At 32.4% G+C, this 19,487-nt stretch overlaps 1 protein-coding gene across 1 annotated transcript in view; it reads right to left on the reverse strand.

Annotated features, from left to right (window-relative positions):
• LOC118192559 (neural cell adhesion molecule 2-like) overlaps positions 1-19,487 on the reverse strand; it is a 585,775-nt gene that overhangs the window by 195,150 nt on the left and 371,138 nt on the right. Inside the window, exon 8 of the mRNA XM_085810465.1 lies at positions 9,248-9,544. Coding sequence (XP_085666591.1) covers positions 9,248-9,544 — 297 coding nt within the window. The remainder of the gene's footprint in view (positions 1-9,247; positions 9,545-19,487) is intronic.

Below are 19,487 nucleotides of genomic sequence, written 5' to 3' on the forward strand. Positions count from 1 at the left end.
AACCTCGGACCGAACTACCAGTGTTCAGCGACTTTACCGCTCGGCGGCTGGTGGGTTAATCCTAAGACGAAAAATATTTCCATCAATAATATATTTTGCGTTAATTGGTAATAAGTAATCGTTCTGCCTTTCGTATATCTTAAGGTTTCATATTCCTTTAAAGTTCTTCACTTTCAATGTATCTATGTAAATTTATCTTCGAATGTTTATATGTGAAATTCTAATCAATTTCTCTGCGAATCCTGATGAAATATTTTCCTTTAATAATATGCATAGCCAACAGCGGAATTTTGCAAGTCATCTTTAACTAATTTATAGAAAATTATAATAAAGCACTGCAAGTGCTAATGGTAATTGAAGTGCTGAAGTAATTGAAGTCACATTGGAAATTAATACTAGTTAATTCCCAATATTTGTAATTAATTCTATTAAGAAATAACCTAGGTTAATATAGTTCTTAATTAAGAAATTAGATCTAGTATAAATTAGAAGTTTTATTTCTTCAATTGACATTCTTCACATTTTGTTATGGTATTTTAATCTGTATTCGTAATCTTCGTATTATAATCTATATTGAAGTTTCGGTGTTGTCAATGCAGCGAAGTTTCAGTTAACATTATTTGTTATTTTATAATTACAAACACTAATCAGAATTAAATATTTAAGTTATTGTTTATCTTAGTATTCATAGACTTCATTTCCAATTTTACTTATGTATATAAATAAATTATATATTTTAAAGATATCCGAATAGCTAGAGAAAAAAAAATCAATGCCAGGCGTTGCAATATTATAATATGGGGATCGGAAAGTAATTTCGTTTCTACGCATGCCGACAACAACATGCTAAGGGCAGAAGTGGAAGCAAATCCATGTCAAACACTCTTAACCAACCTTGGTCGACCATCCAAGAACATTTAAAGCAGAATGGAAAAATAAGCAAAGCAATTGTTTGAGTCCCCCATAATCCATGCGAAAAGCCAACATATCCATCACATGCAACATATTGCTTCAACGACACCATACAGAATCGTTTTTTGATCGTTTGATTAGTGGAGACAAAAAAATAAATCCTATATGATAATCCAAAACTCAAAAGGCAGTTTTAATAGGAGTTGCAAAGGGTTTACATCCCGAAAAGGCGCTTTCTGGGTGTTTGATGAAGTATTCGCGGAATTGTTCATTTTGAATTGCTGAAACCTGGAAAGACTGTTAATGTAGACGTTATTGTGAACAATTGGATCTAGTGAACCAATCTTTAATCGAAAAACATCAATTGTCAACAGAAAAATGGTCATTCTGCAACACGACAATGCAAGACCACACTATGCAAGACGAACACTGGAAAAAAATAGTGAATTGGGGTGGGAGGTACAGCCATACTCACCCACCATACTCGGCCGATATCGCAGTATTCGATTTCCATTTATTCGGATGCCTACAACATTTTCTTAATCGCAAAAAATGTGAAAATTTGGATGATGTCCAAAATGTCCTCTCGAGATATGTTACTCAAAAACCAATTGATAATTATCGGTCTGGGATTGAAAATCTGCACATTAGATGGCAAAAGTTTGTTGATAACGGGGGGGATTATATTATTGATTAAAAATAAAAACTTGATAAAAATGTATTCGTTTGAATTTAATGTAAGAAAGCGACATTACTTTTCGGTCGCCCTATTACAATACAGTGGAACCTCGACATACGAGCACTTCTGTATACGAGAAATCCGAGATACAAGGAAAGTATGAGCGGAAAATTAGTCTCTAAATACGAGCATTGAGTCCAATATTGAGCAATGTGGCAGGCTGTTGGTATGCGGGGCGCCATTTCCCAAACCAGCTCAACTCGGGGAATTCCCTATTCATGTCACTTATTGTTCTTTGATCTACGTGTTTGCGCCCTTGTAAGTTAATTGTTTATTATATTTAACGTGAAAATAATTATTTCACGATGCCTCCCAAGAAGATTGTTGCTTCAAATAGTGCTGCAAAGAAAACTAAGAAAACCATGGCCGTTGAAATTAAGAAAGAAATCATAGATAAGCATAAGTGTGGTGTAAGAGTGACGTAATTGGCGAAGACTTACGGTCTTTCGAAACTCACGATCTACACTATTCTGAAGAAGGAGGAAGAATAAACTACAGTTATATTATTTACCAATGCTATTTATTAGAATAATTGATTTTTATGTTGGCATTTTTGTAGGTGCAGAACGGATTACTTAGACGTTTATTACTTAGAAATAACTCATATTTATATATTTTTTATTTTTCATGTAATAATTGATTTTTTCTATGAAATAACTATTTCCTCGTTCACGCATAATTAAATAATAATGGCTGAACTTCACTTGACTGGTGAACGCTTATGCACAGTCAATTTAAAACATTAATACTTACTTTTGCATAACAAAGTACACAAATAAGAAGTTCAGCTATATAGCCACACTGAAATAAATATACATTTAGTATTTCGAACACTAAGGTAATATTACTTTATAATCTTGTATGCGTTCTACCGAATGATATTATCTAAGATTAACACTGATATCAATGAGGTTATTTAGAATTTTCTTATATTTTTAAGCTAAAATTTTGACTGCCGGATTTTTAATTGAAATCTGAATATCTAACAAACTCGAATTCATAAAATTTTCTCGGAACTACATTGAGGGAAAACGGTTAAAAGAACCAATGACTTAAATCCCTTCTTTTGCGTTGTAAATATTCCTGAAGGAAGAAGCTAACTGTTTTTCCTCAGAAATGTAGTTCACCCATGAGAACAATTATACAAGGATTGGATTCAATATTTTAGAAAGGAGATCGAATAGTTGTCTTCAGTGTAGGTAGAGATAAAACCTGCCTCGGTGTTAAATGTTCTTAGGGGGATTGCAGGATTGATGTTGATGAAGAGCTTTTAAAATGTTTGCACTATTGAGGAAACAAGATATACAATGAATGTACGTTTCATTTTATCTAAGAGATAGTAACTTTAACAATGCTTAGGATATCTAAAATAAAAATTCTGAAACTCAATCTTGCAAATAATATAAAAAAATATAAATATTTTGATTTATCAAAGTTATACTTAAAACCCTTCAATATAATATACTTTGTTTACCAAATATCTTTGATTAAACTAAGCATTTGTCACATAAATTAGTTTATTCAATTAAAAAAACATGCATGAGTAACGAATATTTTTTGGACTATCCTGTATTTGAAAATTATTTAAATCCTTTGAAAAATACTTAACAAAAAATACAACAAAAGAGTATATTTGTAAACCTCTCCTAGCGTATAAATTTTAAACAAAAGATTCACATTTTCTACAAATTGTCAAATATTATATCAAAGCTCTCTTTTGGGCAATGAAGTAAAGGCAACAAATATAGCTGTAATGGATATATAAGACATTTTTTATGAATTTATACAAAGTTCATACTAACGTTGTTGCTAATACTCACTTGTCTGACCTACAATCAGCCCAGACCCACTAAATTCTTCGTAGCATGCAGCAAACGTTTACTCCTGTCACTGGCAACAGTCTTGAGCACATTACAGTTGACAGTGCGATTTAGTTCAGTTCCCCCCCAAAGTTTAATGGAGAGCACCTCAGGGGGGATGGGTCTGAGGGTCTTCCACTCTTCCCCTACCACCAATCTCGAGATAGGACTTTCGGCTAGCCGCTTATTTAGAGTGTCCCCAGGCCGAACGGGCACTATACATTTACAAATATCCATGCCTTATCCGGGATTCGAACCCCATCCCTTCGGCAAGGCAGTCAGCGACGCTAACCTCTATGAGCGCCTCGTAATAATGTAACTAATTTATTAACCCCTTCGCGCCGACTGTCACGTATACGTGCCAGCAACGAACGCACTTACCTACCGGTCGACACGCAGGCGTGCCAGAGGATTGTTCCATTCTTTACCGACTGTCACGTATTTGTGCCAGTACTTTGGAACGTTTTTCAAACTCTAATTTCTGCCACAAGATGGCACTGTATGTCCATATGGTTTCAGATACACGTAAACTAGACCTTCTACTCGAAATGAGAGAAGCATGACTCACATACACGTGTTTTTGATTATATAAACAAACGGGGAAATAAATGTTTCCGAATGGCGCGATTTATGACGTCTCTTTAAATCGCACTTTAGTCGCACGTGGTAGTTGTTCACTGTAAGTAGAGAAGTTTTATTTGCTCTAAAGCGTTGGGTATTTCGGTTTGCAGTTCACTTTTTAGAAAATAATTAGATCTTGTTAGACGTGAATTCTTTGTTTTTACCGTTGCAATGTCGAAGCGTCGAAAATGTTTAACAGAGCATGAAATAGCAGAAATGATGCAAAATATTTCAGATATTGATTCTGAAATTCTGATATTCTGATATTGATTCTGAAAGATTAACTGAAAGACATTTTCTAAAACTTTGTTCAGAAGAGACTGATAAGAAAATGAGACGACGATGCTTCGTTTGTTCACATTCCCGGAAAAATCCTCCAAAACGGCAAATGAGTTATTACGAGTGCAAGGTATGTAACGTAGGACTGTGTGTAGGTCCCTGTTTTCAAATTTTTCATACGAAAAGAGAATTTTAAGTAATATATTTAGTTTTCAGATGTATAATGTTAAAATTCATAAAATGGTGAGTAATTAAAATAAAATGTGTAAAATATGCATTTAAACAAGAAATAAGGTAATTAAAGTATATATATATATATATATATAAATATTTATAAAGCATAAGCCGTTTAAATACTCTATAGAGCATTATTAAACAATGCGTTGATACTTCGGAAATTTCATGGATTTAGGCTTAGTAGCAAAAAAGGGCCCGGCCCTGGAGAGACGCTCGCGTAAGACACTGCCGGCCTCAGCGATAAGCGCGCGTTTTCGCTACCCGGCTCGAAGGGGTTAATCTGAAAATTGAATGCATTTCAGTTTTAATCAGATGCATACATTCCCATTTAATTTTTCCGTGATTTGATTCATGTTAAATATAGAACCCATAATATCTGCTAAAGCATTATATACTTAATTCATACATATAAATTTGAATACATATTACATATTATATTTACACCTGTAATATGGTGATTTGGGAATAGCTGCAATAGATTCTCTATGGTTCTCTACGTTGTAATAACTTGGAGAGGTGTAGTTACACGAATGCCACTTGAAGACAGACGTGACCAGAGGCAACACAATATAATTTATTTTTAGGGAATAAATTATTGATTCACACATCAATATGAGCGCAATTTGCACCCCACAGTTGCAATTACCTTATAACATCTTCATATCTTTAGGCAATAGACGAGTCAGCAAGGAAATTCTATGTTGCTGACAAACTAAGAGGAAAGCGAGAACGTACGTGGGCATTTAGCAAGCGGATATATATTGTTGTGTTCTATGGGTTCGTGTACTTGGAGTAATTGATCATAACACTTGATGAAGGATCAAAACACAATTTATTCGCCAGTAAGTTCCAGCATTTAACCGTAAAGACAGCTTCACGCAGAACACTAAAGTACATCTCCTGACTCAATTGATGGCTCTCAATCTCTGAACTCAAAATATTCCTACGCTACGAAATTCAAGGATACTCTTAGTTTGCGTATAGGCGAGGTATATATAGCTTTAACTTACCTTCAAGAATATTCTAAGTATTCGTTCTAAAATGTTGTTGCTCCATCTATAACATATCGCCATTTTTATCATCAAATTGGCAATTTCGCGCCAATTCTGGCGGCCTTGCCATTCCCTGCCCTTTCTGGCAATCCTAACACCACTATCTCACCGCACCTGGGCATTTCGCAGCAATATAGCGTCTGTCCTTTGCTGACTTGTTGATCTGTGATTGAATAAATAATATCCGCAATACGCGCAACAAAATACGGCATGATGTGCATTTTTATTTATATATCATAAACAATTAATAGCTTCAGACCAGGAAGGAGAAGTAGCCAAGTTAAAATGAAAAATGAAAAGAGCTATCGCTAAATTATCTTCCATATTTTCCATTTGTACATATGTATATATATGAATATATATATTGAATGATCTAAAATTCATTGAATTCGTAAACAAGTTATTCTAATACTTGCGCATTAGCTGCAAAATAAGATAATAATAATTTATTGACTAAAGAAATATTGATTATATTATCTCCTAATATAAATTTAGTAGAACGTATCAAAAAGAGGGAACTCACATGTCGGAAGTTTAATTCCGAAAATTATGTTTTAAAGGAATTTGAACGCAAATCATGCAAAAAAACTTTTTAAGGAGACTTGAATTTAAATAATAAATAACAAAATTTCAAACTTTTTAAAAGAATGTAAAAAATAAGTAATTATCGCTATTGATCGGAAATTAGTTGACTTTTCAAGGGGAACAAATCAACTCCCGTTCAATGAACAATAATTAATAAATGCGAAGGTGTTTCTTCTTTTACTCAAGTAAGAATGATGATGGCAAACTTACAAATTAAAGTAGGCCAAAATTGTTGTTCTGTGAAGTGATTGGATTATGGCCAAAGTAGAGTATCAAAGAACTCATTCTGAATGAAGCATTTTCGCTAATACAAGATTCTTTACAAATTTTGAGTGAATAGCCAATTTATGTAGTGAAATTTACAAGTTACTTGAGTAAATGTCCCCCGACATCTTCGCTTTTATGCATGTTCAATCAAGGCTATTTTTTATAAAAATAAACATAATAAAGTGTAGTAATCTTAACTGGAATTATGAAATAGCACTCAAAGTAATTGACATAAATATGAGAAACATAACTATGCTATCATTGCAAAAACAAATCAAATAAAAGTTAAAAAATTGAAATATATATAGTATGAAAGTAAAATGTGAAATGTACATGAAAATATAAAAGGTCAGGAAATGCATTAATTAGCTTACGTCCTTTCTAGTGGGATGTCGGTAAAGTGTTGTCTTTTGTGTCTTACTCAGAAAGGGGGGGGGGTGTCCGAAATTCCGTTATCGGCAGTGGGGATGCTTTGAATTATTACAGGCGGTGAAACTTTGGAGAAGCTATTTTTGGGACATGGGAGGGACTAGGAATGTTGGAGGGAGGTTTGCTGCGGAGTTCTTATGTGAGTGAAAACTTCTGTGAAAATTTTGAATATACTAACTAATGAATGGAAATTAATTAATTTCTGGCTAATTGTCGTGTCGGAACGAGGTAGACAAAAAGTAATTTTCACGGTCAACACTGAATTTAATGCTACTTATATTCATAGGTATACCTTCCAGTTACACTCTTAACACGAAATACTATTATCTTTAACAAAGCAACTTTTAACTTTCCTTTACTATAACTGTTGCAACTCATTAGATACAAAATATTTAACTAGAAATCATTTCAACCTATTACTCCTATGCAGCGTCTGTCTGGGATAATGAATTTCCACATTCCTGTAAAAAACTATAATTCTCAAAAGCAAATTTTCTCAAATGTTATGTTCGTTTATTCTAACCGAAAATCAAGCATTTTTTAACACATGCTTTTTACTGATGAATGAATTTGATTCCTAAATTTCGCATATTACGTTTTCATCTACTTTTTAATGAATTTAACCAAAAATAAAACTAGGCAACGTTATACTTTGGCATTCTCTTCCTTCTTTCTTAATAACGAAAAGGTTACCAGATTTTCAGAGACTAGTCATCATGTCTCACAATCCACTTTTCGCTGTCGTACCAGTTGCATCGATTTTCTCTACAGTATCCTTGTAGTATATGCCTCTCTCTACATTTATAAGAGCAATCGAAAGGAACTGCATCACGTTCTGTCGTTTTCTTCCAGACGCGAGACCCTCAATCACCCTACGTTTTCAATTGATTTCCCTTGACTTCATCGTCCAAGCACCTAATGGATAACATGTGTACTGTTAATTCCTCGTCTTCGATCAATGGACTAACTGCTCTGAATTCGTTGTCCTTATTTCCTTATGTATAAAAAAGGCTTTATACTTTGGATCGTTGTGAGACTTAATAACACGCTGAGTGAGAAGAAAGGGAGTAAAAGATCAATGGAATTGCTTTAATTTATGCTTATGGGCCATTCGTAAATGTACTGTGATAATGTTTTGAAATGAACTTTTAGTGGCAAAGTATTTTGAATTTATTTCAAATGAGCATTTAACATTACATATCATAGTACTTTTGCTAATATACGTTTTACTATATCATAGTACTTTTACGAATATACGTTTTACTATATTATAATAATTTTACTAATTTTGTTGTTTTTGCTGATGCTTACTTGTCTGACGTGGTCAGCTCAAGCTCATGAAATTCCTCGGAGCAAGAAGGGCTAGGCTAGATAACTGCTGTCATTGGCACCAGCCTTGAGCGCCTAGCTGGTGACAGTGCGATTTATGAATATAATTCATATGCATATTATATTTTAATAATATTTTGCTATATTTCAGCTGTGTGTTACTTAAATGCTTTGAGATATTTGATTGCAAGGATTTTTTGTTAGAATGTTTTTTCCGCTCAGACGGTATAATGATGAGGGAAGCCTGATTGCGATATTTAAAGGCCCGTTTTCGAATATCGAAGAAGGCATGGATGAAAAATTGTCTGTCCCTTCATAGGAGGTAACAGTGGCTGCCTATTAGGTGCCTCCACAATAAAATGGCCACCATTTCTGGCCTTAGAAGTGGCCAGTGCCGATTGGGCAACTGCCCACCATTGGAAAAAAATACAGTATTTTCTCTCGAATCGTTTTCAATATTTTTTTAGACTTCGCTGCACATCATTTGATATAAAGAAACAGTTCTAGAAACGTATTTTATTAAATGTGTGATAGTTATGTGCTTTTAATTTAAAAGATAATCCTGTTTTATTCTGGACTACAGGGATAATTATTTAATTTGAAGATTTAATTAAAGATAAGAAGATTAATTTAAAAAAAAAAAACTATAAACAACATAGTCAAGCAATTTCAAAGAACTTTACATTTTTTTAAAAATTGATACAATAAGTAAATTTATTTATGAGTAATTTTTCTGAAGACTACGCATAATAAGGTATATTTACAGCAAGAAAATTCTTTACGAAGTTGAAATTTATTCCCTGAAAGCTTAGGATCAAATAGAAAGGAATGTTAATCTATTCCTTCAAAAATGTAAGTAATTTTATTTCAACTATGTAATATCATACAATCGTATCCTGTTGCTTACAGATGTACACAGTAGAATTCCAAACACATACCTGTTAACTTCTCAGCTCGCTGTAACGTTGTAGCAGACAATGTGTATGGTGGACTCCTTCCTTTGCCATTGCTTGCATAGAGCACCAAATGCAATGCAGTACTGCTGGGTAAACCTTGAATGATGAATGCTGGCTGTCCTAGAGTGACGTTTGACCGCAGTTTTCCCATTTCCACATCATACACTTCAATGGTAAATAACTGTGGTAAGCCTCCGTTGTAACCTTCTATGCATTCCACCTGGATGGAGTTTTCTGTATGGTTGACGAGAGTACAATTTTGCAAAGCTTCTGGAGGGCCTGCAATAGAAAAACAAACCAGTTTTGAGATTTTTTAACAGTCTTGACATATAGCCAATGCATATTGTGAAATTGATTAGTCATGGAAAGATGAAACGGAATGCAATATCATCTGATTTTGTCATGTTTGGCTAGAAAAGATATAGTAAGACTGATTGCGGATATCAAAATGCTTAAAAAATAGTAATGCAACAACAAATTATAATTAACAAAGAAACTCTGGAGAAGATTTGAATGCAATTTCAGTATACATCATCATTATTCGCTGAATAAAAAAAAATGGAACTTGCAAATAGTAACTAACAGATGTTAAAAATAATCGCAAGTAAAAGGTTAAATTGATGAAATTTACCTTTGTCAAAAAGTCATCAAGACATTAATACCATTATAAAATTCATCACTTATTTTACATCGCATCCTATAAGAAATACAGATAATAGTACATTCCTTTGATTAGAAATCTTTATTCATAATCTTAAAATGATATTATCTGTATATGATATACATATACATGAAATTTCGTGCTTCATTCCTTTACATTAATTTACATGTATGGCCAGAACATCGAATAACATTTTGTCTGTTTCCAAGTATGTCAGTTAGTCCAAGAATCGTTATTATTATAAAATCCATTATTGCAGAGTCAGATTTTATCAGAGTCAGATAAGAATGGGAAGGAGTAATGATATCAAGTGAGGTGTATAGAAACCACTCATTTTCTATTCTCTAAAACGATGGCCGAGTGATGTACGTCACCGACAAAACTGTGAATTCCAGAGGTACGAGTTTTGTTTCCTCATCCAGCAGTAGCAATTAATCATCTGTATTTCGATTTATCGGGCTATGCTGTAAGAGAGATCCTACAGTGTTTACCGTTTCCAGCTAGGAGCCCTATTACGACGATTTTACCGTGCACGAGTTAAGAAGAAGATCTTCATCAAGAAATATATTTGTTAAAAATATATTTTAACCATAGTTTAAGAAATTTTAATTCCAGTAATTTTTAATATGTTTCAGACATAAATATTTAAACATTATACATTTTTGTTACAAATATAAATGATATGGAATAATTTTTTCTATTTAATTTCAAAGAAAGCAGTCGACTTTAATGCAGCTAGGTCTGGTTAGATTTTCATTAATCAATCCACATCCACAAAACCCACAAGAAACATCCATTGTATTTCTTATAAAGCAAAATGAGAATTACAAAACAATTTTAATAATAAGTAATTCTTGAGAAATTATTTAAACACTTGGTTTCAATTAAAGAACTGAAACACATAAAGTAAAACATTCATTTTATAACAATATTGGGCATGTGGCAACTTTTAATAATAGTGCACACAACTTAAAGATTTACGTCTACCAATAAAAATTAAGTTTTAACTATCCAATCATTCCTTATAAAAAGTTCAAAAGTTCATTCATATTTTATGCAGTGATAGCTATTAAAATATGCAAAAATTAATTACTTCCCTTTATACAAAGAAACGGTTAAAAGCTTTCATTTTAGAACCCACGTAAAAACTGATTATTTTAGATTAACATTTTCCAGTTTCAACAGTTTTGCATATGTAAAGGTGACGCATATCCGCCCGCACAATATGAAGAGTATTTAAGTGATTTTTTTCCATAATTTATACAAGATGTAAATTAAGTATAAGCATATTAATTTGCTTAGTAACAGTTGCTTTTGCAGTTCGAAGCAACTTTTATGTAAAAACCTTGAAACTGATATATACAGTTTGTTAGGAATACTGGTAGTTGTTCCTCTTTTTTTGAAATATGTTAATTAATAATATTCAGATTTTTTCCATTAAAAGGTACGTTTTTCTAAAAATATATGTTTGCTATTTATCCTTATATTTTTATAAGTTTTGTGTATTCATGAACTCATCTCTCTCTGTAAGGATTTTATAAGCTAATTAACGAATTATTGTGATTTAAATACTTAGTGAAACTACTTCTATCAGTGGACCTTATAAAAATGCAAATTAGTAGCGTGAGAATATAAGGCGAGGGTTTTAAATATTTTTGTATTAGGGCTTTCGGCAGCTTCGCTTGCAGTTTTCGTCCTATTGCTAGCTGCGGCAAAAAGTATTCTGGCTTTAGCCATTTTACTTGCCGACGGTAAAAACGAGCCATTAAATATTTGAGCCAACTCAAATAGGCCATTTTATGTTACCTTGAGTATCATATAGGTAATAGTACGACCTCGCTTAATTCAACCCAAATTTTGTTGGACAGCACCCTGGAGGGGACTTATCCGAGGTTTTCTCACTCCTCTTCTACCACAAACTTCACAAGAGGACTTTCAACTCGACTTATATTAAAAGCGCCCATAAGGCACAAAGACACTATATATTTATAAGCATCCATGCCGTTTTCTCGATTCGAAACCGGGACCTTTGGTACTGTAGTAGGATCCCTAACCACTCTAACGTATCGGTGAGCTCAGTTTGTTTATTCTTATATTTTTTTTTTCCTTTAAAATTGATTAAATAATGTTGTGCTTATGTTCCGTTTAAGGTTTTTGTGCTTTTAGTTAATCTGCATACAACAGATGTAGAATCAACAATTTTAAAGTTGTTTAAATGCTACTAAGCCTAACGAAGCCGCCATTTGTTTACATTTGAAACTATTATTAAAATAGTGAATTAAATAAGTTTGCTCACCAACTCCAGTGTGCTTTTGACGAATAGGACCAAAAGTAAACTTTCAGTTCAGTTTTGTGCACCAAAAAATCTCCTTTCCTGCCCGCGGGCCGAATTGCTTGTTTTGATTTGCTTGTTGAAACTCTAATTTTAATTGTAAAAACTCTAATTTTAATTGTAAAAAAAAAACTGTTTTACGTGTATTTTTTTCCTGCGTTTTAGAATTTTTAATGAAGACGTTTTGAGTTTTTATGTATTTCTGCCTTGCCGCGGAATGAGAACTGAATTGATTGAATGAGAAATATAATTTTAATGAAATTCGAGGTAATAAATATTAAATGAAATTTAAATGGTGTGCAGCAAAAAATGTGCATGACTTAATAGACCATACAAAGAAATCATGTCAGTATTTTTTATTTTAATTTTGAAAAAAAACATAGTGTAATTAATTCGCAAATCAAGAAGAGAGATATTAATGAGTGAATGATTCGTGTTGAAATTTCTTTACAGAAATAATACGTTGTTAGAAGAAATTACATAACTTTCACCTAATTAAAAACAGTGAACACTAAAATGATGCGTTCATAAAAGCGTCTTCTGTGTGATTATAAGATTGGATTTCTTTCATCTGATTTTCTTTTAAGAAATGCAAAATTACCTAAGGCTACTTTTTTCAAAGAAATTATTGCATAAAAAAAGCTCTGTTAATACAAAATGTACAAAAATATACTTAATTTTTTAAACCGAGTTCTTTAATTAATCTTGAACGTACAGTGAAAAGTGCATAATGACAACAAAAGTAATCACTACCCCTAGTGAAATAATAAGATGTTTCTGAAAGCTTTAGAATTATAAACTCTTGAAGCATTCTTTTCATCTGTAAAAGAGCAGAACTCCATTCACTTTAATGTCCAGAAAACTTTCATTAGGATAATGAGCTTCCATTGTTTTGGGCGTTGTTTTCCAAATCCCAAGACGGTATTTTACTTAGCACGTGCTTTAAAGAAACTATTTTTTATTAGTGCTGTTGCTTACGATTTTATACTGTTGAAACTATTAGAATTCATTTTCCCTCTCGTATGTTTCTATTCATTTTCGTCATTCAGGACTTTTTGTGTGTTTTTGAAAATAAACGTATTTTGAACTTGTGTAACGAAACATAATAAGATAGAATATATTTCATAAATAAAAGTTCGTAAAAAAAGAGCTTTCAAACGACCATCGCGTTTTTGCTCAAGGTAAGAAAAGGCATTTTTTTATAATAGACACTATTCAATTCGTTGCAAATATTAATTTAATATCATCAGTCTTATTCAGCCCTAAATTAGGCCACCAAATTTCAAAATAAGGTGCATTAATTAATATTGTTACGAAATGTCCAGGCGCGGTAAGATAGCTTCCCCGCAAAACAGATTTAGGGTTGCCAGAAATTGGCAAGAGAAGGCAGGGTTACCACATTTGGCGAAAAATCACTCATTTGGCGACAAAATTATAGATATGCCACAGATGGATGGAGAACCTTCTGGAACGAATTCTTACTCGTTTAGCCCAGAACGTTCTCGAACAAAGCCAAAAACATACATAAACCCTGCTAGTACGCGGACAGTTGATCGCGATTTCGTGCGGAGTTAGTGTCTCGTCTAGAGACTTGATAGTCAGCCAGTGAGAGCCTAGTCGAGACAGTTAATAGTCAGTGAGCGAGTGTCCCGTAGTCTAGCGCCGAGTTGATCGTCGAGTGCATCGAGGGAGTCTCTTAGTGTATCGCGAGTTAGTTGTATCTTCGAGTTTGATCTTAGAGTGTGTTGATCTCCGGGAATGACAGAACCAAGGAGTCGGGAGCTGTTCTCTAGTGTATCCTCCATTGCATCTCGAGTTGTAGCGGAGTTTCGAGAGTATGTAGAGTTTCGAGAACGACCGAGCTGAGTCAAAACCTGTACTCTGGTGCATCGCTTTGAAGACTGATACCACTACCACCATTATAGCCTGATAGCCTGGAGGCTGTGTCGCTGATTGTTTCAGCGTGTTCATAGTAGTTCTTCGACGACTGTAAACGTATTATTGGAGCTTTCTTGAATAATACGGGCTAATAAATTGTGTTTCGATAATTCATCAAGTGTCGTCGTTACTCACTCCAAATCCACGAATTCGTGCGTGAAGAGAAAAAAAGCGTAATGACATGATAACTATCTAAGCCACTACTATGACTGTTTTCACTTTAACATATAGGAGCTACATTTCATTTACTTAAAATAATGCATTTTGTTCATTCATTTAAAATAATATCAAATTTAAGTATTTAGCTGGAATCAAATATTGTTTTATTAAGAAAACTGCTAATCATCTTTATAAGATTTTTGAAAAGCACCCCACTTAAATTAAACGAAAATTATGGTTTCTGGCTTTGCATCATTTCTAAAAGCAATATTTCTTCTAGTAGCTTCGATATGTGTACTAAACCAGACTACAGATATTTAGTTGTTAATTTCTTAATTTCCAGAACTTTTATGATAAATGGATTGCATAAATACGCCAAACAATATTTTGATGGAAGTTATATATACTTTACGTTAAAAAAAATGGATACATGTATACACATCTATACACATATACACTCCGCACCAAAAAAATTGGATATTTTTTTATCTCCCATTCTACTGGGCAAATTTACAAAATTCATCTTGTGTTTTTCAAGTCTCGAAAGCGCAACTTCGGATATATATTGCATTTATATATATAGCATTGTTCTGATATACGTATTTTAATACAAAATCTTTTCTGAGGTGACATACCTAATTTATTTTTAGTATTTCAATTCTACGACTCAAGTAATGCCAAAGTGCGAAGTTTGCGAAAAATCGCACGAGAATATTTTAGGTTTACTATTAGCTTAACACAGATAGATTTATAGGTACACCTGCAAAAAACTAGAGATTTATTCAAAATTTCCGAAGGTATTCGTGAATTTATGTACAGGCGCATTTTGAAATTTGGCATATTTGTTATAGAGATAACAACATCAAATGTGGTTTACACTTTATTAAAATTATTTGAAAAAATGAACGACGTATTTTTTCCCCTCGAGCACAACGAAAGAGAAAGAAAAACAGGTTACAATAAATTAAGAATTTCGCTAGTGAATAATTATTGGCGCAAACTGAAAAAAGGGCGCAAGATAAACTTTTAAATTTCTCGGTAAGATTCTTACCCAATTTTACGAAATTTAATTTATATGTATAATTTTAGTTGCTATTAAATTAAATTGAATCGAAATATGGAAAAACCATCGCTGTGTCATCTAGAAAAATTCAAATTTTCTGTCAAAATACCTAATGTTAGATACATACTGTATTTAACTCTGGTATATATCCTAAGATACGCTTCAAAACATGAAAAACGCAAATTCAATTTCATCAATCGGCATCATAGAACGGAAGACAAAAGACTGCCCTTTTTTGTGCAAGATATACATATCTAGTTGCTGTGCAGTCTCTAGCAATATCTTACATATTTACGGAAAAAACCTTACAAAATTTTTGATGGGTAACATTTGGGTATCATTCTTTCATCATCAGTGCTTTCCATCCAGAACCACCATTGTGCAAAATATGCGGTATTTATTTTATCTCGCCTGTGCTCTGCCCTACATATTTTATCATTCAGATTTAATCACTCGTTAATTGCATAAATATCTGATGGATAAAAAGACAAAAACATTGTACTTTTATCTTATTTATCTTATGTATAATTTTAATCTTTATTTTATTTTAATTATGTATTCTAATTAGTGTAATTAAAATTGCCATTTAATTTATAATACTTCCATTCATAATTAGGGGCATTTGAAACATTACTATAGATAATGAAAGATTGCCCGTATATTACATATTACCTACACTTATAAAAAATATATTGATTTTTAAAGTAATACTTTTCTTTTATACTTATTTTACCATATAATGTTGCAAGTCCCCCAACTTGTCAGCAACAGTGGTAGTGACATCTTGGAACTGTAAATTACACAAACTCGTAAGAAGGGTTTAAATCCCTTTTTATTCCACTTTAGAAATTACAACTGCGTTCACTTGACGCTCACAAACTACGCCGACCCAGCGGTTTAACAAAATAGAAAAGTACAACTAAAAATAAATGGCAGGATGAATAAATAATGAGATCACTACCTACGAGGATCTATAATCGTAACTAACTTAACCACGTTCTAAGATACAGCTGAGATTCAGCAAATTTACTGATTAAGAAGTTGAAAGATTCAATGAACTGCCGAGATAGACACACAGACCGAAACGCGCGGTTCTTAAATTTCTACCTAGCAACCTTCACGCTCGCGATTCAAGAAGCACACTTACAATCTCGTTTCCCTTCTATTTAAACTAAATTTACTTCTGCTAAAATTTGAATACTCTGCGCGTTCTACTACAATTTACATACTCTGGCATTGGCAATTCTAGGGGAAAGTAAAGGCTTGACAGGAAAGATAGCTTAAAATATATGTTAGTTAATATAACTATAAACCCCACAACCAAGTTACCTGTTTTCATGTATTGCTCGGCGAGGAATTATGTGCATAAATCAAATCCCGATTTACAAGAAAAATACCCTATTTACATGATAAATAATTTGAATAATCTAGAAAAATACAAAATAAAAATCAGAAACACACTTATATTAACAGTGTAATTTTGCATGCACTTGAAAATAAACTATGAAAATCACTTTATATTTAATATCTAATGTCGTGAAAAAATCTCGATGACAATATAGGGTCATGAGTTAAAAAAGTTAAAGGAGGGCTGTTCTAAGCCAAATGGCTAGAAACTCTTTAATAAAAATCACGGATTCGTAGATGGACAATACATTATATAGTATTTTAGATTTGACTGTTGTCAAAGCTTGGTAAAAAGCTTAATTCCTAGCATAATTTTTCTTTTTTTTTGAGGAGGAAGGGTTGTCTGGAATAGGGTATTTTTGGCTGAGCAATGTGGGTGCGAAATTTTCGCCGCGTTTTCTATCGGCGACCGACCATTGTAAATAAACTGCTATAATAAAATGGAAACGCGATGTTCTCATGATCAAATGATGCCATAAACTCTGAAACAGCACATAAGCCGCTGTTTAACGATGCCCCCAAATGTATGTTGATAACTATTATTTATTAAGCTGTTATTTATTTTATTAAGCTGTTTCATAAAGACGAATTGGTAAATCTTCAGGGAAAAAATAATGATATACAGAAGATTAGAAAAAAGGAGATGAATTAATTTAAAGTTCTGTTAAATGCTATGTCTAGCAACTTTTTATAAATTTCCAAATTTTTAATGCTTTTCTGCTTGCTTCTTCAATAAAAAAAATTATTCCAATATTATGAAATACCCAGAGGTAAAAATATTACTTGTTTCTTGTGCTCAAAAATCAATCCACGAAAATTTGCTTACACTTTTCAGTCATAAAGTTCATATCTGCGATGCTATCATCATTCGATAATTTCTAGATGATTCAATTCTTACTTCATATTTTACACGATAATGCTCTAAAACTGCAAAAGTGTTTGCATCTCTTTATTTTTCACTTTATTTTTCATTTATTATATTTCTTTATTTTATTTTTCGATGCTTTCTCCTTGCTTTCATTTCTCCTACAAAGTTTCATTCTACGCCGGTTTTATTTTTTATCCTTGATATTTTCCCTCGTAATCAGACAGAAAGCGATCGTGTGCTTTGCCGTGTTTAAGTAACTTAACACAACCCTCCAGCAGTCCAAAGATTCGGTTCCAAAAAGATCTAAAATATGCTGTGAAAAATGGTATTTTCTTGATCATAATTCCAAAATTTTTCTGCTATTTTATAATTGAAGTTCTAATAAATACCGTTAATATTCCGAATACATTTTCTTGCTAGATAAACCTCATAGGCATTCTTAATGCCAGAGTAATCAGATGGCTCTACGTATCATGTGTATGTGTGGTTGGATTACCTTGCATTATGTACATTCTTTTAGAGAAATTCAGTCTGAGACAGTAATGAATAATTCAGTTTCTTCAGCTGTTACCGTTAGGCATTATCTTTTTTATCTTTTTATCACTAGCCGGATTGTTATTGATAGCATTCGTGACAATTAATTGATCCTCATTTGCTCACGTGCAACCAATAACCCATCAGTTGTGTTCTGACGTATCATCGATTGTTGTAACGTCAACTGTCTAGACAAAGAAATACATGGAATTGTTCTATTACAATATAGTTATTTTTCTCGTAGGCATTACCTTCATGTTGGCATACATGGCTACTGGCTAAAATTATCTTTAAGAGATGGAAGCTAATCTTAAAAAAAAATCTAAGAAACTGCTTCTTACACAATTGATGTATTATATGATTATTTTTCAATAACTTAATGTATACTTTTAATAAATTTAGCTTACAATCTGTAATTTTGTTTTTCAAACAGCTGCGTCGACTAGGACAGTAAATAGTAATTGATAACAAAATCATATAGCGTATCTAAATTAAGAGGAAAGTTTAAAGCTGGTTATAATAAAAGTATCATTGTAGTATATGAATAATAATAAAAGTATCCCTGGCTTCGATTTAACATTTTAATGGTGAGTAATAGTATAAAAATCCTGTCATCATTTAAAATACATATGCCGGTCAACAAATCTAGCAGTGTTATTTAAAAAAAACACTGTCAATTTATCCACGATATTATTATTAATATATATCCAAAATGACAACTGCTCCTCTCCAGTTAAAGGTACAGTTATAGTAGCAGCTACAGTTTAAACATTTTTGCTCCGTTTAGAGATAGTAGATTATCTTTTGTATGATGCACTCATAACGTTTAACCTCAACGTTTAGGAAAACATATGAAGAATAAGACACCTAAAATGATAGACACAACTCTATTTAATCTTGCGTTCTTCCTATAATTTAGAAATATAAAACTATTCACAAAATTTCTTCTCGTTTAAGTTTTAATTATTTAGAATATATTCTTGAAATTTCGCAAATTATAAAATGAATTTTGATGCTGTGAAATACAACACAACAACCGTCCTCTTATTAAAAAAAAGGAATTGAAAATTTCTTTAAATACAGTATTATTAGTGGTTGTTAGGTTGCACTTTTTTTAGTGATAAAATTATATTTTACATAAAAATGCTAATGGTAATAGAAAATAGTACTGAAGTTTATTTTACTTTCTTAGAGCTTTATAAGGAGAAATAGCAGCAATAATTACTTAACAAGGAGCACATAAGAATAGATTAATTGCAA

The sequence above is a fragment of the Stegodyphus dumicola genome, chromosome 1 (genome assembly GCF_044657685.1).
Source record: "Stegodyphus dumicola isolate Sdum_Otavi_A_Nest chromosome 1, ASM4465768v1".
Classification (NCBI taxonomy): Eukaryota; Metazoa; Arthropoda; class Arachnida; order Araneae; family Eresidae; genus Stegodyphus; species Stegodyphus dumicola.